Here is a 19227-nt window from a genome sequence, read left to right as displayed (position 1 = left end):
CCGCGGGAGAAAGATGAGGCTTTCTACTCCCGTAAAGATTTATACCCTCGGAAACTCTGTACAGGGTCGCTATGGGTCGGAACCGACTCGATGCTCGATGGCACTTAACAACAACAACAACAACTGCCTCTGGTAGCGTAGTGGTTATGAATCGGGCTGCAAACCGCAAGGTCAGCAGTTCAAAACTACCAGCTGTTCTGTGAGAGAAAAGATGAGGCTTTCTGCTCCCGTAAAGATTTACAGCCTCAGAAACCCTGTACAGGGTCACTATGGGTCGGAACCAACTCCACGGCACAAAACAACAACAACAACAATAATTTCACTCAGCATAATGTCCTCCAGGTTCACGCATGTTGTGAGGTATTTGCAAATTCGTAGTTATTTTTCAAAGTTGTATACTAGTCCATTGAGTGTATTTAGCAAAGTTTAAGCATTCTTCTGTTGATGGGCATTTAGCTGTCTCCATCTTTTTGCTATTGTGAAGAGTGCTGCCATGAGCATGGCTGTGCATATAACTAGCATTGTCACAGTAGTCAGAGCTTAGTTTTATTGGTTTTCTTTTGTGGGTAACTTTTATTTTTTTCTGAGCTCATCTCAGAATTCTTTCCTTATCTTTTGTTTTGGATGTCATTAACAAAAAGATAAAATAATAAAGGAGAAAAAAATCAATAAAAACAGACAGCAACCAGAAAAAAGGACTATAATAACAAAAAGAAAAAAGAGGGATAAGAAATCGTAGCTATAGAAGAGAAAAATAAGATAGAAAATAAAAGGAAGAAAAACCCCAGAAAAATCAGGGGGAGGGAAGATGAAAAGAAAAAGAGAGTAGAGAGTAGTAAAAGAAGATCAAAAGGAAAAAAGAAGAAGGTAAATGGGAAACAGAAGAAAAGGAGAAATAAAAGCAGAGATAGGATAAAATTCAAGGGAACGGACAAAGAAGAAAGGAATATAATAAGAAATAAACAAACAAAAGCAACAAAACAATGAAAGGAAAAAAACAAAACCAAAAGAATCAGTGTAGTTGTTGGACCTGAAGAGGATAAAACTCTTGGGGGCTCCTGCCAGCCAAGGAACTCAAGAGGTGCATGTGGGAGGGATGCAACAATGGAGTTACTGGCCCTAGATGGAGTGCCTAGAGGCCTCGGTGTTATCTGTGTTCAGGGCATTCAATTCAGAAGTAGTTCATGGAGGCCCTTGATGGAGCTGGTTTCAGTGTCTGTTAGGACCACAGGGCAGCTGGGGTCAGGATGAGGGTTTCTGCTAGACTAATACTGGTCTGGTAGCTCTGTGGGTTCTGTAGATCTGAAGCTGAGCTGCCTGAATCCAGGCACCAAAGCAGCACAGCCCATCTTCACCTTACACTGATGTGGCTCACAATCATGGAGTTCTGAACTCCCAGAGAGGAGGGTCTTTGCTGGGGGTGTATGATGGTGGAAGTTGGTCAAACTTCTGATCAACTGGGGAGAATGGGGGGAAAGAAGGAATTGCACCATAAGAGCTCTGGTAGCGTAGTGGTTACGAATCGGGCTGCGAACCTTAAGGTCAGCGGTTCGAAACTACCAGCCGCTCCGGGAGAAAGATAAGGCTTTCTACTCCAGTAAAGATTTACACCCTCGGAAACCCTGTACAGGGTCGCTATGGGTCGGAACCGACTCAACGGCACTTAACAACAACAAGTAGTCTGTGTGAATCTGCTCTGCCAGGCCACCTTCTATTCTCAAAGCTGCTCACAAAAGTTCACTATGGTCATACTGTGTCTGGCTAGCCGTTCACTAGAAAGTTTCCCTCTCTCACTAGAAAGTTTCACTAGAAAGTTTCCCTCTCTCACAGTCCCTGCTCATCTTCTCCTCCCAGCAAGCACTCAATTCCCTTCTCTAACTTTTCCCCTGAAGTTCGGGGTTCCAGGATTTTCATTGGTATCTGTTTCATTGGTCTCTCGTATCTTTGTTGTAGAGGTTTTGTGTAGCTCGTTTGCCTAGTCTATCATCTTTCCAGGAGCCCCAATTATTCTTTTTTTTTTTTTTTAATCAAAATTCAAAAACACAACTGGCCCCAAGGGTTGGGAAAAAAAAGGATTATGGGTCTGTAAGTGTTTTGCAGAGAATTACAACACACAAAGGGATAGCTACCAATTGCTTACAGTTTTAATGGTCAGAGAGGACCCCTCTGGGGAGGCAACATACAAACTTAGTTTTGAATGACCTTTCCTGAAAAATGTGGTTATGCAAAGGTTAGGAGGAGAGCATTCCAAACAGAGAGAACAGCTAATGGATAGATGAACAGAGAGCAGGTCAGACCAGGTGAAGAGTAGTATGCATTGGTGGGAAAACATTAAGTAAACATAAATATTGTGAACCAGGTGCTAAATGCTTTGATGAATATGGTCTGGAGACCATGAGTGTAGTGGTTGGCAACAACTAGGAGAAACCAGAGGAAAATCTTCTTGAGTGGGAAAGTAGGTGGGGACATAATTCAGAGGAAACCTAAGGCAGGATGGGGCTGAAAAAATGTAGAGCAAGATTTATGACCTTGGATTGTGGGAAAATATGGATGGAAGGCAGGTGAGATGTCTGAGGGATTAGTTGGACTCAAGATTCTGATTTGGGATGCTGATGGAAAGATGCTCTAGAATGACTAGAGATCTGTGTCTTAACTGACAATCTCTGATTGATGTCCAATCTGCTGTGAACTTTTGGGCTTAAAATAGGTTAGACATAAACAGAGGAGACTATCACAGGCTAAGGTGATGAAAGATATTTTTGCTTCTCTGTTTATGCCTCTATGTTTGTGCTTCTCAGTAGCTCTGCTTCAGAATGTTTGTTTCCTAGTATCTTTGTCTCTTGGAGTCCTGGTGTGGCGTTGTAGGATAAGCACTGGACTGCTAACCACAAGCTTGGTGGTTCAAACCCACCAGCTGCTCCTCGGAAATCCTGTACAGGGCCGCTATGAATCGGAACCGCCTCCACAGCACTTAACAACATCTTTGTCTCTTAGTGGCTCTCCACATCCGTATTTCTGTGATCCTGTGTTGACATCTCTGTCCTTTATCTCAACGTATTTCTTTCTATGTGCCTCTGTATCTCAGAGTCTCCATATTTAGATCTTCATTTCTGTGTCCCAGAATCTGCTGTTCCTCCCTTTGTCTGTCAGTAGTATGTATAGTAAAAGTTGTTGTTGTTGTTATGTGCCGTGGAGCCGATTCCGACTTATAGCGACCCTGCATAGGGTTTCCGAGGCTGTAAATTTTACAGGAGCAGAAAGTCTCGTCTTTCTCCCGTGGAACAGCTGGTAGTTTGGAAATGCTGACCGTGAGATTAGTAGCCCGATTCGTAACTACTACAAAACCAGAGCTCTTTGTAGTGAAAGTACACATCTTTTATTATTCTTCTGGGTATCCCTAATGTCCCGCACAGAGTCTAGCATATAGGAGTGTCTCAAATACATCTGTACAGGAATCACGGCTTTTTCTGAGAAGAAAGGAACTCTCTCCCACGTTCCTCCCCCGCGGAGTTGGCAGCCTGCTACAAGGGGGTGGGTATGAGGGTATTGTGCTACTGTTGCTGGATTCTTTTCCGCGGTGAAGCAATTCTCTAAGGACACCTTGCTAGGACTTCGGGTTTCCACCAGAGGACAAGATTAACAGGCACCAACCCCGACATCCCGCGCGGCCAAGCTCTGGCCTCCTTAGCCCCGCCCCGTGACTTCACCTTGGCTAATCAGCGAGCGTCCGCGCAGACCTGCTAGTGAAGAGAAGCTGTGCAAAATGGCTGCTGTGTGTCGGAGTGTGAAGGTAGCGCGCTTTTCACCTCTGTTTTTTGCGTGGCTGGGACGGCCTTCGCCACTGTTTTTTGCGCGGCTTTAACGGCGCGAACTAGAGGGAAGAGATCGGTGCTGGGAGAAAGGGTCATGGTTTGGGCGGCGATTGGGTTCCGGAGGTGAAGGTCAACACTCGGCATACTTCAGGTGTGCAGTGACAGGGATAAGTCACTCAGAGGGTCTTGGGAAAAGGCCAGATGTAATAGCGGGGGTGGTAATTACAATAGCAACTGACCGTGTCCATCTTAACAGGGCCTGGTTGCGGTGATAACCGGCGGAGCCTCGGGTCTAGGCCTAGCCACAGCGAAGCGACTGGTGGAGCAGGGGGCCTCTGCTGTGCTTTTGGACCTTCCAAACTCGGATGGGGAGGCCCAGGCCAAGAAATTAGGAAAGAGCTGCGCCTTCGCCCCTGTAGATGTAAGTGGGGTCACTTCTCCCAGGGTGTGCACGAGTTTACAGACAACGACCTGGGTACCCATGGGATCCTTTCCATTAAAGTGGTAGCTTACGATTAATCTCACAGTCAGCAGTTCGAAACTACCAGCTGTTCCGCTGGAGAAAGATGAGGCTTTCTGCTCCCATAAAGATTTACAACCTCGGAAACCTACAGGGTCACTATGAGTCTGAACCGACTCCACAGCACACTGCCACCACCGCTATGTGGCCCATTGGACCTGAGCCTTAAGCATTGTGGGATGTCAAAATCTCTAAAGTTGGGTTTCATAAGAACAGGGATGAGGATTGGACATACCAGGATCTCCTGGAGGGGGTATGTGTTGTTTGAAAATACATACTGTGATTTTAATTTTACATTTAGAAAGTGGGAGAACTTGTTTTTATTAAACCACTGAAAGTTAAGCTTGATGAAATCATCTTAGTAGGTAGAGAAATGGAAAAGCTAGTTTATTTTTATATCAGTAATTTTCAAAGGAGGAATATATTAGTGCTCTGATCTACAATGATTGAGAATCTCCAAGGGTGTATGAATTTATCAAGAGTGTGGATTTGAAAAATTATTTGAAACACTGCCCTAAAAGACCTAACATTTTCCACTTAGGCCCACCCACTCTGTCAAGTTCCACTATAAATTTCTCTTGGTTTCTCCCTAGTTTATACAGTTCTGGGCCTGTCTTTACCCTCCCCTGCCCCTAAATTAAATTTAGCGGTGGACTGGGAGAAGCAATAGCATCTCCACTTCTCCTTTTGAAGGTGACCTCAGAGAAGGACGTGCAAGCAGCCCTGACTATAACCAAAGAAAAGTTTGGCCGAGTGGATGTCGCAGTCAACTGTGCTGGCATTGCAGTGGCCATCAAAACCTACAACTTAAAGAGGAGCCAGGCCCATAACTTGGAGGACTTCCAGCGAGTTCTTAATGTAAGACCTGAGGTTCTCCTTGGATAGGATAAGAGGCATCTGACTGTGAATATACACACTGCCTCAGGTCTTACATTGTGTGTCTACCTGTTCTCCAGGTAAATCTCATAGGTACCTTCAATGTGATCCGCCTTGTAGCTGGAGAGATGGGCCAGAATGAACCAGATCAGGGAGGCCAACGAGGAGTCATCATCAACACTGCCAGTGTGGCTGCCTTTGAGGGCCAGGTATGTAGTTAAGGGCAAGGCTTGTGAGTCCTCTGACTTGTTGGAGCCTCCCACGTATGACCTTCCCTCTTCCTTTTCCAGGTTGGACAGGCTGCATACTCTGCTTCCAAAGGGGGCATAGTAGGCATGACACTGCCCATTGCCCGGGATCTGGCTCCCATAGGCATCCGGGTAATGACCATTGCTCCAGGTAAATATATCCCCTCCTTGCCACACTTGGGGTTGTGGGGGATCTATGGGTAATTTAGAGGGAAAAGTACCACCTAAGCAGGAGCAGACCCCCATCTCTGGGCCCTAGGGATGCATCAAGAAGTAGGGCTAAGGTGAGAAAGGACTGGGTGAATGTGAAAACAAGTGTGGGTCTCTGACTATAACTGTCTTATCTAGGCCTGTTTGGCACTCCACTGCTGACCAGCCTCCCAGACAAGGTGCGCAACTTCTTGGCCAGCCAGGTGCCTTTCCCCAGCCGACTGGGTGACCCTGCTGAGTATGCTCATCTGGTACAGGCCATAATTGAGAACTCATTCCTCAATGGAGAGGTCATCCGGCTAGATGGTGCAATCCGCATGCAACCTTGAAAGGAGATGGCAGAGAGAATGCATCCCCCTCTGCCATTCTTTTAAGGTACTAGACTCCAGCTTGAAAGGAATCCTAGTAACCACTTTACCCACCAGTCACCCTCTGTGCCTAATAAAGTCTGTATTTCTCACAGGGAGTGGGCAGTACTATGTGCTTGGGGAACTGACATGGGGAAGCAAGCAACTAGGGTGAAGGCTCTGACAGGGTTGGCTGCTCAGAGCCCTAAGGTTGGGTGGGAGAAGCAGTACCTCATCTTTTGTATCTTATTACAACACTTGGCCTTGATTTCAGTGAATAACTTTATTACTTAGGGTAGATGGTAGGAGTTTGGGTTCATTTTCCTACCACTGGGTAATGGATTGGGGGTGGGCGTATGTGGGGGTATGCATTATTTTCCTCTTTGACCCATAGCCTTCATAAGAGCTTGATGGAGAATGGGGAGAAGACCATCTTGAGTTCAGCGACTGCTGGTATTGAATTGTAGGTGATATTGGACTGTAGGTTGATTGGTGTAGATTATTGAATTCAGGTGAATGGATTGGGGGTGGGCATATGTGGGGGTATACATTATTTTCCTCTTTGACCCATAGCCTTCATAAGAGCTTGATGGAGAATGGGAAGAAGACCATCTTGAGCTCAGCGACTGCTGGTGTTGAATTGTAGGTGATATTGGGCTGTAGGTTGATTGGTGTAGATTATTGAATTCAGGTAATTCTGGCTGTAAAAGAAATTCAGAGGCCTCAGTTGATGTCCTTTCCCCTCTCTCCCTTCATCTTGATATCCCTCCTCATTATTATCCCCTAAAATAGAAAACTCACTGTGCTTTTTGCTCGTTAGCTAGCTGCTGATTGAAGGAACCCAGTCCCCTTCGAAATTCAGCACCCAGTTCCCTCTCCTGCTGCTCCAGCTCCAGCGCTGCTTGGGTCCAGAGCATGGTCTGGCTTTCCCATTCAGCATCCAGTTTTTTTTCAGCCTGGCGCTGTGCTTCCTTTGCATAGTACTGCTCCTCTTGGACTTTTCTGATGGCAGCTCGCTGCTCTGGAGTCATGCCCTTCCAGCAATAGGGCAGGACCCGGTGGGGAGCAAGACGGTTTTGGGCGACTTGAGGGTTCTCGGTCAGCAGGTCACTTGTAATGTGGCTTTGAATATCCATAAGGTTGGCTGCCTCTCTCTGCTGATACTCATGATACTGCCACTCAGCCAGCTGAGCTACCTGGTGGGGCACCCTGAGTGTTAGCATTTGAGTGCCATCCTCATGGAACTTTGCGTTGTGGGGGCAGCGGGGTTATGGGACCCTATTCTCTATCTTAGAAAAGGAGCAGATACTGCATAGCCTCTTAATGACCCTTGAGGTGAGGGTAAGGGTGAATAGGCAGGGAACTTCTTTGCCCTTAGGAAGCCCTTAGAAAGAGGCTGGGATGGGAAGCTCGTGCTCTGTTCTCAAGTCATCCTGAATCTGGAGGTGGGGAGAGGCGTGGCGTTTTCTGCCCTAACAGAATCCTTAGGTGAAGGGAGGACTCCTTAGGTAGAAGGAAGAATAATGTGGCTAAGTTTCTGCAGGACTTTGTTCAGGGGTTTAAGGGGAGCATAGTGCACTGATGACTCAGATCGTACCTGTGCTTTGTTGACACTGGCTACAGAAGACATCATGGCCATTCGATAGGACTCCTCCATTTTGGCCAGGTGAATGGCCTGCATATCCATGCCTAGACACAGCTGGTCATTAAGCGTATCTACACAGAAATATGGCTTGAACATTATACTGCCCTCCATTTCTGGTTCACTTGTTCAGTTACTTGTTCAACAAGCTTTGTGCATATGTGTATGTGTATGTTTGGGAGGGGAGTAGTATCTGCAATGTAGGGCATGTGGAAGGAGCTACTCTTTGGGACTAAGGATAGCCAAAGTGGTAGCAACAAGCAAGTGATTGGTGAAAGATGCCTCCAGTAGACTTGGGTTCCAATGCCAGATCTGCTGCTTCTAAGGTATGTGACCTTGGGTAAATAAATAATTTCACCTCTCTGAGCCTGTATCCTTATGTGTTGGGCTCCAAGGACACCACTGGTTCAGATCCTGTCCTCAGAGAGCTTAGAGTCTGGTGAGGGAGACAGATTAAACTGGTGATCATACAACAATGTGGTAGAAGCAATGATAGCGATGTACAGGCGATTTTGAGAGCTTTGGGTAGTGAGTAAAGGGAAGTTTTCCAGGAGGAGGTGATCCTTAGAATATGTTTTGTATATAGTCAAAAATAGCAAAGGACATTCCAAGCTGAGGGCACCAATTTTTAAATTCCAGCACAGTAGTCTCCTTGCTGTGCCTAGAATATACCTCAGGGATTTGTAATAAGTGTTATTCTTGGCCCCCTGCTTTCTTGCCTCCCTTTTTTTCCAGTGCAACATTCCCTGGCTGCCCAGCCTAAAATTGCAACTTGTCTACCCCCCATTTATCCTCTCCTCCCCTAATTTTTCTCCTTAGTATGATGTTGTAGGATAAGTACTGGACTGCTAACCACAAGTTTGGTGGTTCAAACCCACCAGCCACTTCTTGGAAACCCTATAGAGGGTCTCTATGAGTTGGAACTGACTCGACAGCACTTAACAACAACAATATACACTTTATCATTTTATTTATTGCCTGTCTCCTCACTAGAAGGCAGTCTGTCATTCATTGCCATGCCCCAGCATTTAGTTCAGAGCTTGGCACATAGTAGGTGCTCAATAAATATTTGTCAAATGAGTGAAGGAAATCAAGAAACAGCATAGTGTATATCTTAAACAACAAATAGTCTGTTTCTGGAGCATAACTTGACCTTGAAGGTGGTGGGGAATATGGAAGGATTTAAGCAAGGGGGTGACATTGTTAGCTTTGCATTTTAGAAAGCTACTTCTGGTGACCGATATAGAGGACAGTCAGGCTGGTGGGGAGACAGACAGGGTGGGAATCCACCCTGAAGGATATCTACAGTAGGCCAGTTGGAGGGTTCAACTAGGCTAGTGATAGAAAGGTTGGACGGGATATACAGGACATCAGCAGTACTTGATGGATTGGATGCAGGAATAAAGAGAGGAAGGATTCAGGGATGCTTCCCAGGCTTTTGGCTTCAATGAATGGGTGGATGATGTGACCATAACCAGAAGTAGAGAATACAGAATGAAGAACACTAATGCTGTCACTGTGTAGGACGTGTTGAGTTGGAGGTGGTCAGCAGGTATTTGGATATTTGATTCTGCAGGTAAAGAATGGTAGTTGAAAACCAGAAAGAAGGTTAAGAACACCTGAGGTGAGTATGCAGGGTTAAGTAAGGAGAACAATATACCTGAGACAGAGTCTCAAGAAGGAAGGAGTAAACAGAAGAGTTGCTCACAAAGGGCAGACAGAGGAGTAGTCAACTATGAGCAGAATGTGTCACAGAAACCAAAGGAACAGAGTTATAAGAAGATGTGATCAGTCAAATGCAGTAAGAAAGGTCTGATCAAGGGGAAAAAAAACCCCAAAACTACAAGCCTCGTGTACCTAATGACAAAGTTGTTAAGTGCTGTCAAGTTAGTTCTGACCCATAGTGACCCTGTATAGTGTTTCCCAGGAGCGGACTGGTGAGCTTGAACCTTGCGGTTCAAACTGACTTTGCAGTCCAGTACATTAACCCACAGCGCCATACCAATTAATTTTAGTTAAGAAGAGTTTCAGTGAAGTGTGGGTAGAAATTAGACCTCAGGGAGTTAAGATGTGACTGAAAAGTTGGGAAGAAAAGGCAGTAAGTGGAAAACAGATTTTTGAAAAATTGTGACTGTGAAGGAAACACATACTCAGTATACAGAGGAATTAGGATTCAGCAGCTTTTTTTTTTTTTTTTTTTTTAAGGTGGGTTAGATGAAAGCATATTTACAACCTGCACAAAAGGGTCAGTACAAAGGAAAATGTTGAAAACAGAAGGGATATCTGAGGAAGCACAGCTTAAGGGAAGGCAGGGAAGAATGGGGTGAAAAGCACAGGCTGAAGACTTGGCTTTTAAGATGTATAGGGATGCTAACATCAGAGATTGAAGGGTAAGAGAGGAAGAAAAGACAGGGGTATGTTGTTTCATTTTTAATTTTCACAGAAACCCAGAGGGGAAAGGATCAGCTGCATTTCAAGATGAAAAAAATGAGAGGTTAAGTAAAATTGCCCAAGGTTACATAACCAGGAAGCACTTCTCACTTCATTGCCCTTACATTACACTCAGCACTCTCCCTCAACCTGGTGTCCCTGATACATTACTCTGCCATCTCATACATCTGCCTGCTGCCAAGTGGCAGCTAGCCCCCATAGTGTCATTGAAACTGTTCTGACAAAAATCACCAAACTCCTCATTTCCAAATCCAATAGATAGTTTTCTGTACCTATTTGGAATTCTCCAAGATATTTGACATTTTTGACCACTCCCTCTTTGAAACTCTTCTCTAGGTTTCTGAGTCTCCATTTTCTCTTGACCGAGAAAAGGAAGAGTGGTTGAGAACGTAGGTTCTGGGATGACCCTGCCTGAGTTTACTCACTAGCTATATGAATTTGGGAAAATTATTTTAACATCTCTGTTCTTCAGTTTCCTCATCTGAAAATTAAGATATTAGTACTTGCCTCACAAGAGTTGTTTTGAGGCATAAATAATACAAGGTGAAGTGCTTAGCACAATTTCTAGTATACAGTAAGTATTCAGTAAAGGTTAGCTATCATCATCATTTTATGCATCTCTTCTATTTGCCTGATCCCTTCCCAGTCTTTATTATGGGTGTCTCTTCCTCTATGTTTATTTAAGATACTGAGCATCTACAATGTACCAGGTACTGTCTAAATGACTGAGGGTATAATGGTTAATGAGAAAGTCCTGAGCCTAGTCCTCACAGAGTGCACCATAGGCTCGCTCTTTCTCCAGGCTCAGCTTTTTTTTTTTTTTTTTTCATTTACCTGTCCATACTCACAGATCTCTCCCTCCAACCCAGACTAAATTTCAGGGTCATATAGCTACATGCCTGTCTGCCAACTACCTCCTCTTGGCTGCAATAATCTATCTGGCCTCCCTACCTGTAATCCAACCTCAACATTGGTTGAATTATCTGCTAAAACATAAATCATGTGACTTCAATGCTCAAAACCTTCCTGTGATTCCTACTTCCCTTAGTAAAAACTGAAATCCTCCACCATGTCTATAAGATTGTGATCTGTCCCCTATCACTTCCTACCACTTTTCCCCTTATTACTCTCTGATTCAGCTTCTCTGGCCCTGCTGCTGCTATTTCTCAAACATTTCAGGCACACTCTCCTGCCTCATGGCCTTTACACTATTTCCTTTGGACAGTTCTGTCCCCAGTTCACTTCCTCATCTTCAGATCTGTATGCAAAATGTTTACCGCAGTGACTTTCTTTATGCCAAATTGCAACTGTGCACCCCCCTTCAAAAATGCTTTGTTTTTCTCCCTAGCAGTTAGCTTCACTTTATGTATTACATATTTCATTATTTTCTCTTGCTTATTGTCTGTCTACCCCCATTAGAATGTGAATTCCATGAGAGCCAGAATTTTTCTGTTTTGTCTACTGTGCCAGCACAAAGTCGGTAGCTTAGTATTGCTTGTCACTACCCTACTTAAAACCTTTAAGTGCCTACATGATAAAGTGAAAATTACTTAGTTTGGTGAAGAAGGTTCTTGCCTATGTCTTCTTCCTCTGACATTCTGCACTCAACTGTTGTACATCCCTCATACACAAACTATTTACAGCCCTGGTGTGCTGCTTCTGCTTAGAATGGCCTTTTTCTGTTTTTTCACTCCTACCCCAGCAAAATTTTACACAACTTTCCAGAATTAGTTTCTAACAATTGGCCTGTGCCACTCTGCCTCCCTCTCCTTATAAGAACTGACCATCCATTTTGAGGTCTCCTACATGTCCTATATGTATGGCGCTGTGGGCTAATGCATCAGACTGCAAAGTCATTTGAACTGCAAGGTCGGTGGTTCAAGCTCAACAGCTGCCCCTTGGAAACCCTATACAGGGTCGCTATGGGTTGGAATCGACTCAACGGCACTTAACATGTCCTAGATATAATATCATAATACCTGTAACAATGTTTAACACCGAATTAAAGCACAAATATTTGTTGATGAATTACTTGTTTACTTGTGTACATATCTTTACCTCTTAAATGCAGGGGTGTTGTTAAGTACCGTCAAATAGGTTCTGACCCATATCAACCCTGTATAGGGTTTCCTAGAAGTGACTGGTGAGCTCAGACCACTGACCTTGGTTTTTTTTTTTTTTTTTTGCAGTCCAGCGCATTAACCCACAGTGCCACATCAGGACTCCCATATAGGGTTGGGGAACCTTTTTTTTCTACCAAATTTCATAACATTTGCAGGCCATATAAAATTACCAACTTAAAAATTAGCCTGCTATATTTGGTCAAACATTTAATTAACTCACTCCTAATATGAAGGAGCTCTGGTAGCGTAGTGGTTACGAATCGGGCTGCGAACCTTAAGGTCAGTGGTTCGAAACTACCAGCTGCTCCGCGGGAGAAAGATGAGGCTTTCTACTCCCGTAAAGATTTACACCCTCGGAAACCCTGTACAGGGTCGCTATGGGTCGGAATCGACTCGACGGCACTTAACAACAACAACAACAACAATGTGATGGCTGGAACTGTGGTGCCAGACCAAATGATTGCACGGGCCTTATACAGCCAGCGGACCAGACGTTCCCCACCTCTGTCTTAATGGAAACTGATTTTCAGGAATACATTACTTTATGGGCTCCTGGAAGGCAGGGGCCCCTGTCTGTTTTATTTTGTTCAACTGTTAATTCAACAATGATTTATTGAGCTTCTGGTACAGCAGCAGGCATTGTATTGGGGCATAGAGTTGGAAATGACAGCTATGGTTCATCAGTGAGCTAACATTTGGGGGAGAAGATAGACATTTAAGGAAATACCTTCACAACTAGTTACAAATGTAATGAGTGGGTACAATAGAAATTGAAAGGTGAGCATTGTGTGTGAATAAAGACAAGGTAAAGGAGCCCTGGTAGCGTAGTGGTTACGAATCGGGCTGCGAACCGCAAGGTCAACAGTTCGAAACTAACCAGCTGTTCCGCAGGAGAAAGATGAGGCTTTCTGCTCCCGTAAAGGCTTACAGCCTCGGAAACCCTGTGCAGGGTTGCTAAATTGGAACCAACTCCACGGCCATAATCACCACCACCACCACTCTAATGGAAGAGAAAGATGTGGCCACTGATAATGTAATAATGTTAAGTGCCATCGAGTCAGTTCCTCTCATAGTGAAGACCCTGTATAGGGTTTCTGAGGAGAGGCTGGTGGGTTTGAACTGCTGACCTTGTGATTAGTCCAGTACTTGCCCTATAGTGCCACGCAGTAGCTACTAATTATTGAGCTTATACTTTACATCAGTATATCATTTCATTATTATAAGAACTCTATATGCTATTATCTGTATTTTAAAGATAAAGGAAACCGAAATACAGAGAAGAAAATAATATTGTGGCAGAGTCATTAGGTCTGTCCACTGTACTGCCTCCAATGACTTACTTGTTGTTGTTAAGTGCCGTCGAGTCAGTTCTGACCCATAGCAACCTTGTACAGGGTTTCTGAGGGTGTAAATCTTTACAGGAGTAGAAGCCTCATCTTTCTCCCGCGGAGCGGCTGGTAGTTTTGAACCACTGACCTTAAGGTTCGCAGCCCAATTCGTAACCACTACGCTACCAGAGCTCCTTAATCCAGTATGTACTTGGAATCTATTTTGGAATGACTTACTAGGGAACAATAATTATACTGTGAGACAAGTCAAGGAGGTTGGACTGCCTAATCTAATCTTGCAACATCAGCCCCGTGGGTTGAGTTGGACCTCCCTACACAGTCGTAGTCTCTTGGATATTGCACTTAGATCTGGAGAACTTCCCACTAAGCCCCAGGTTTCTGAGGCTATAGGGCCTGGCTGCTTACCTGAATACTGCTCGTCAAGTCTGGCTTGTTGTTGCTCCTGCAGCTGCCTCTCCAGGTTGTACCTGTACTGGTCCTGCTGCATTCTCAAGAATGTAGTCCTGTCTTGATCTTCCCCAGAGAAGTACTGGAGGCTGGCTGGGCCACAGTGGGGGTCAGTGTTACCAGGTTGGGCTGAAAACTCCTGAAGTCCGTTTGGATCCCAGAGGCCAAATTCATGTCTTTTCTTGAGCTGCTGCTTCTGCTCCCGAAACTCCTGCATTTTTTTGGCCAACCGACGTGTCCTTTCTGCCTCTTCCTTCTCTAGCATTTGAACTACTAGATCATACTGCGCCTGGTTGGTCCCTGTAGGTGATTGGACATGTATAAGGCTCCATGGGAGGGACAGAGGCCATCCAGTATGGCCTTAGCTCCCAAGGCCCATATGATTTACCTACCACCCCTGGCCCTCAGGTCTCACTCAGAGCCAGAGCTGCCCTACTTCAGCCCACTCAGGTCTTTACTTTCCCACCCCCTGACCTTGAGGCTTTTACCATAAACGGCATCCCTGTTCCGCTCTGTTGCCTCTCGAAGCTTTTGCTCTGCAACCTGGCTATTTAGTGCTTCAACATCCACCTGGTTCCAATGAAATGAACATTAGGTCAGGGACCCATCAGGAGGCCTTGGATTCACTAACACAAACTGCTTATAATTTACCTATTCCAAAATAGATTCCAAGTACATACTGGATAAAGTTCCAATGCCTCTGTATGGCTGTTTAATTCCCCCAGTTACCTAGCCTATGTCACGCCTTCTCTGCCTCATCTTTTTGTACCCTCTTCCTTTGTCCCATCCACTATAACACTAGCCTTGGGAGATCTGCACATCTTGAGATGTTCAAACCTATAGGCCTTTAATAAGCTGCTCTCCACTTGGAACTCTTGCCTCATTTCTTTACTAGAACTCATATCCATCTTTAAGATCAGCTCAGGTTTCACCTTCCTTACTCCTCTGACTCGTACTACTCCCACAGATTATAGTACCCACTGTACGCATTATATTGAAGTCTGTCTAAATTATTGCCTTCACTAGGCTGTGAGTCCTTCTAAAAGGCAGACTGGGCCTTATTACACTACCTAATACAATGGTTGGTACGGAGCAGGCTGTGAGGAAATATTTGCTAGGTAGATCTCAACAAACCACTCATCCCTAAGCTTGTGTCATGCTCTGGGTTTCAGAGTTGCCACCATATGTTAATCATTACCTCAAAACTTCCTTTTTTTTAGCCTCATTTTATAGAAAAGGACCCTGGAACTGAGAGAAGACAGACATCTAGTAAACAGATTGGACAGGCCCTTGAATACAGGTTTGGTGTCTTCCAGAATACCATCTTGCGTCCCCCTCTATTTACCTATTTAACAATCTTTTTTCTCCCCTTAAACTATCAATTCTTTCTTGATTTTGATTATAATTCACTTAGAATGTTCCAAAATAGTAAAAATGGGAAAGCAGTTTAGTGAAGAGTAAATTTCCCTCCCATCTCTGCCCCTCATTCAGGTTACCAGTTTCTTATACAGGCATACCTTGGAGATATGGGTTCGGTTCCAGACCAACCCCAAAAAGTGAATATCATAAAATGAGACACAAATTTTTGGGGGTTTCCTAATACACATAAAACTTATTGAACTCTGGTAGCATAGTGGTTACAAAGCGGGCTGCTAATCTCATGGTCAGCAGTTCGAAACTACCAGGGAGAAAGATGAGGCTTTCTGCTCCTGTAAAGATTTACAGCCTCGGAAACCCTGAACTATAAGTCGGAACCGACTCCATGGCACATAACAAAACAACAACATAGTCTATTAAGTATGTAATAAACATGAAACAATTTGAAATACTGTGAGAACTGTGACACAGAGACATGAAGTGAGCACATGCAGGGAAAGAAACTGAGAGGAGGAGCTGGTGACAACTAACTATTCTTAGGTCATTTTTGGACCATGTGGCCTGGTTCTGAAAAAACAGTCAACATGGAGCCAAAAGAAATCTGAAGAAATACTTGGTATTATATATGCCTAGGGAGTTCTGGTGTGACACTGTAGGATAAGCACTGAACTGCTAACTGAACTGAAGGTTTGTGGCAACACTGTGCTCAATGCAGGGTTGCCACAAGCCTTCAATTTGTAAAACATGTAGTATCTGCGAAGTGCAATATAGTGAAGAACAGCAAAACAAGGTACACCTGTTTAGCCCTCTAGAGGTAGTTTGTTGTTAAGTGCTGTTGAGTCGGTTCTGACTCATAGTGACCCTGTATAGGAATTCTGAGGAGCAGCTGGTGGGTCTGAACCACTGACCTTGCAGTTAACAGTCCAGTGCTTATCCTAGGCACATATGCTGCTGCTGCTGTTGTGTGTCACTGAGTTGGTTCTGACTCAGCGATTCTGTGTGGGGTTTCCGAGGAGCGGCTAGTGGGTTTGAACTGTCGACCTTGTGGCTAGCAGTCCAGGCTTATCTTACAGTGCCACATCACAACTCACAGGTAGTTTTGGCATATATAATACCAAGTATTACTTTAGATCTCTTTTGGCTCCATATTGCCTTTATTTCTAGAACCAGGCTACATACATGGACTAGAAGTGACCTAAGAAGTGGTTCCTCTTCTCTCAGCCTCTTCCCTGCATCCTCTATAACCCCTTTCCAGGCCTGTAGGATGGGTGCCTTCTATTCTTCTTCCTTTCCAGCTTTAAGACTTACTCAAATTAGGGGAAGTGCTATAATAGACACTGTATCACTGAGGGTTAATGCGCTGGACCGCAAAGTTTGAACCACAAGATCAGTGGTTCAAGCTCACCAGCTGCTCCTCGGAAACCTTATACAGGGTTTCTATGAGTCAGAACTGACTCCATGGCACTTAACAACAACAACAATAGTCTCTAGGCCCATGGGACTGAGAAAGGCCCCAATGCCTACTCACCCCTATGACTCGGTTCCGCACATTGAAGAATCGATTCTTTCGTTCCTCTTCTTGATTTTTTCTAGCCTCAATGGCTTCCAACTCCTTGGGGTCTGATGAAAGATCTACCTTATACATCCTGGAGCAAGGGTGAAGCAGAATGGCTAATCAGTGCTGACCATCATCCTTGACTATGTCTCCCTCTTTTCTTCCCACAATATCCCACCAGGCATTTATTACTATGGTTCTAAATACATTGCATTTTCTGTGTCTTCCATCTCTGCTGTCACCTCCCTAGTTTAGGCCTCACAATCTGGTACCATACAACATCCCTGGAGCTTCATTGGTGTCCCTTGCTCCAGTGTTACACTTGCTAATTCTTTCTCTGTACTGGCTACCACAGTGATCTTTTTGAAAGCAGACCTGAACATGACACTCCTCTCAGCTTAAAATCTTTTAAAAGTAGCTTTAAAAACAAAATTTTTTAAAAAGGCCTTATTGTGAATTGAGTGAATATATCAGAACATATCAGTCCCAGTCCTACATTCAACAAAGTATATACTGTGTCTTTACAATGATTGCAATCTACTCCATGTAACATCAGTTAACAGTATTTCTACTCACTTAAGTTTTTTTCCTTCCCCTCAACCCCCCACCTATCTTGTAACCATTATAGAATGTTTGATTTAGCAAGAAAATATTTTCTTAACTTTTTACACAGGTCTCATGTAATATTTATCCTTTTGTGATTGACAAATTTCACTCAGCTTATAATGTCCTCAAGGTTCATCCATGTGAGGTGTTTTGCAGAATCTTCACTATTCTTCAGTGTTGTGTAATATTCCATTGTGTGTATGTACCAAAGTTTGTTTAACATTCTTATGTTGATGGGCATTTAGGCTGTCTATTGTGAATAATGCTGCAATGAACATGGATGTGCATTTAACTAGACATGCCACAGCTCTTATTTATTGAGGAAATGTATATCAAATGGACTTCTGGTGTAGTGCTGTAGGATCAATGCTGGACTGTGAACCACAAGGTCGACAGTTCAAATGCACCAGCTGCTCCTTGGAAACCCTATACAGGGTTGCTGTGAGTCGGAACCAACTTGATGGCACGTAACAACATACCACCTAGAGGGACTGCTGGGTCGAACAGTATTTCTATTTCGAAATTTTTGAGAATATGCCATACTGTTTTTCACAGTGGTTGTACCATTTTATACCAGCAGTGTAGGACTCCCAGTCTCTCCACACCTTTGCAAACATTTGTTTTCTGTTTTTTGGAGCTTTGCTATTAAGGAGTAAGATGATATCTCATTGTTGTTTTTATTTGTATTTCTCAATGGTTAATATCCCACCTGAATTTAGAGGTCATCTGAAGAGTAGATTTGATGTATTAGACACTAAAGACCACAGACCAGAAGAGTTGTGGGATGACATCAAGAACACCATACAGGGGAAAAACTAAACAAACATCATACAGGAAGAAAGCAAAAGGTAATTAAGAAGATAAGAAAGAAGGAAAAGACCAAAATGGATGTCAGAAGAGACTCTGAAACTTGCTCATCAGCATAGAGAATGCTAAAGCAAATAGAAGAAATGAGGAGGTAAAAGAGCTTAATTGAAAATTTCAAAAGGCAGTTCAAGAAGATAAAGTCAAATATCATTATTAAATGTGCAAAGACCTGGATTTAGAAAACCAAAAGGGAAGACCACACTCAGCATTCCTCAAGCTGAAGAAACTGAAGAAAAAATTCAAGCCTCAACTTGAAATATTGAAGGATTCTATGGGAAAAATATTTAATGATGTAGAAAAGCATCAAAAGAAGATATAAGAAATATACAGAGTTACTGTACCAGAAAGGAATGGTCTGAGTTCAACCATTTCAAGAAATAGCATATGATCAAGAGCCAATGATAGTGAAGGAAGGGGTCCAAGGTGCATCTGAAGGCACTGGTAAAGAATAAGGCTCTCGGAATTGAAATCTTTCAACAAAGTGATGAAGCACTGGAGGCACTCAACTCATCTATGCCAAGAAATTTGGAAGACAACTACCTGGCCAACTGACTGGAAGTGATCCATACTTGTGCCCATTCCAAAGAGAGGTGACCCAACAGAATGTGGAAATCATTGGACAATATCATTAATATCGCATGCAAGTTAAATTTTGCTAAAGATAATACAAAAATGGCAATTGCCAGAGGTTCAAGCCAGATTTAGGCAAGGACATAGAATGAGGGATCTCATTGCTGACGTCAGATGGATCTTGGCTGAAAGCAGAGAATACCAGAAAGATGTTTACCTGTGCTTTA

At 43.8% G+C, this 19227-nt stretch overlaps 2 protein-coding genes across 4 annotated transcripts; one reads left to right on the top strand and one right to left on the bottom strand.

Moving 5' to 3' along the window:
* Nucleotides 1–3763: 3763 nt before the first annotated feature.
* On the top strand, nt 3764–6128 carry HSD17B10 (hydroxysteroid (17-beta) dehydrogenase 10). Of its 2 annotated transcripts, none has more exons than XM_006875250.1 (6): nt 3764–3790; nt 4069–4233; nt 5026–5190; nt 5289–5417; nt 5499–5580; nt 5805–6128. In XM_006875250.1, the coding sequence occupies exons 1-6, from the start codon at nt 3764–3766 to the stop codon at nt 5993–5995; spliced, it is 759 nt and encodes a 252-aa protein (XP_006875312.1). In that variant the 3' UTR covers nt 5996–6128. The 2 variants fall into 2 exon arrangements, with proteins under 2 accessions (XP_006875312.1, XP_006875311.1); XM_006875249.1 differs by having other exon boundaries at nt 5499–5607.
* A 504-nt stretch (nt 6129–6632) lies between these two features.
* On the bottom strand, nt 6633–17047 carry RIBC1 (RIB43A domain with coiled-coils 1). Of its 2 annotated transcripts, XM_006875247.1 has the most exons (6): nt 16931–17047; nt 14514–14595; nt 13984–14325; nt 7611–7729; nt 6815–7209; nt 6633–6714 (listed from the first exon to the last, which is right to left on the bottom strand). In XM_006875247.1, the coding sequence occupies exons 1-6, from the start codon at nt 17045–17047 to the stop codon at nt 6633–6635; spliced, it is 1137 nt and encodes a 378-aa protein (XP_006875309.1). The 2 variants fall into 2 exon arrangements, with proteins under 2 accessions (XP_006875309.1, XP_006875310.1); XM_006875248.1 differs by lacking the exons at nt 6633–6714; nt 13984–14325 and having other exon boundaries at nt 6811–7209.
* Between the last annotated feature and the right edge of the window lie 2180 nt (nt 17048–19227).

The sequence above is a fragment of the Chrysochloris asiatica genome, unplaced genomic scaffold, assembly GCF_000296735.1.
Source record: "Chrysochloris asiatica unplaced genomic scaffold, ChrAsi1.0 scaffold00315, whole genome shotgun sequence".
Classification (NCBI taxonomy): domain Eukaryota; kingdom Metazoa; phylum Chordata; class Mammalia; order Afrosoricida; family Chrysochloridae; genus Chrysochloris; species Chrysochloris asiatica.
Note: the sequence above shows the minus strand (reverse complement) of the source record. Positions and strands in the feature narration are given on the sequence as shown.

Coding starts and splice junctions, on each gene's coding strand:
- HSD17B10 (XM_006875249.1), top strand. CDS start 3,764: ATGGCTGCTGTGTGTCGGAGTGTGAAG. Junction 4,234..5,025: donor GCGCCTTCGCCCCTGTAGAT/GTAAGTGGGGTC, acceptor CTCCTTTTGAAG/GTGACCTCAGAGAAGGACGT. Junction 5,608..5,804: donor GGTAATGACCATTGCTCCAG/GTAAATATATCC, acceptor TGTCTTATCTAG/GCCTGTTTGGCACTCCACTG.
- RIBC1 (XM_006875247.1), bottom strand. CDS start 17,047: ATGTATAAGGTAGATCTTTCATCAGACCCCAAGGAGTTGGAAGCCATT. Junction 14,596..16,930: donor TGCGGAACCGAGTCATAGGG/GTGAGTAGGCAT, acceptor CATTGGAACCAG/GTGGATGTTGAAGCACTAAA. Junction 6,715..6,814: donor GCTAACGAGCAAAAAGCACA/GTGAGTTTTCTA, acceptor TTTCTTTTACAG/CCAGAATTACCTGAATTCAA.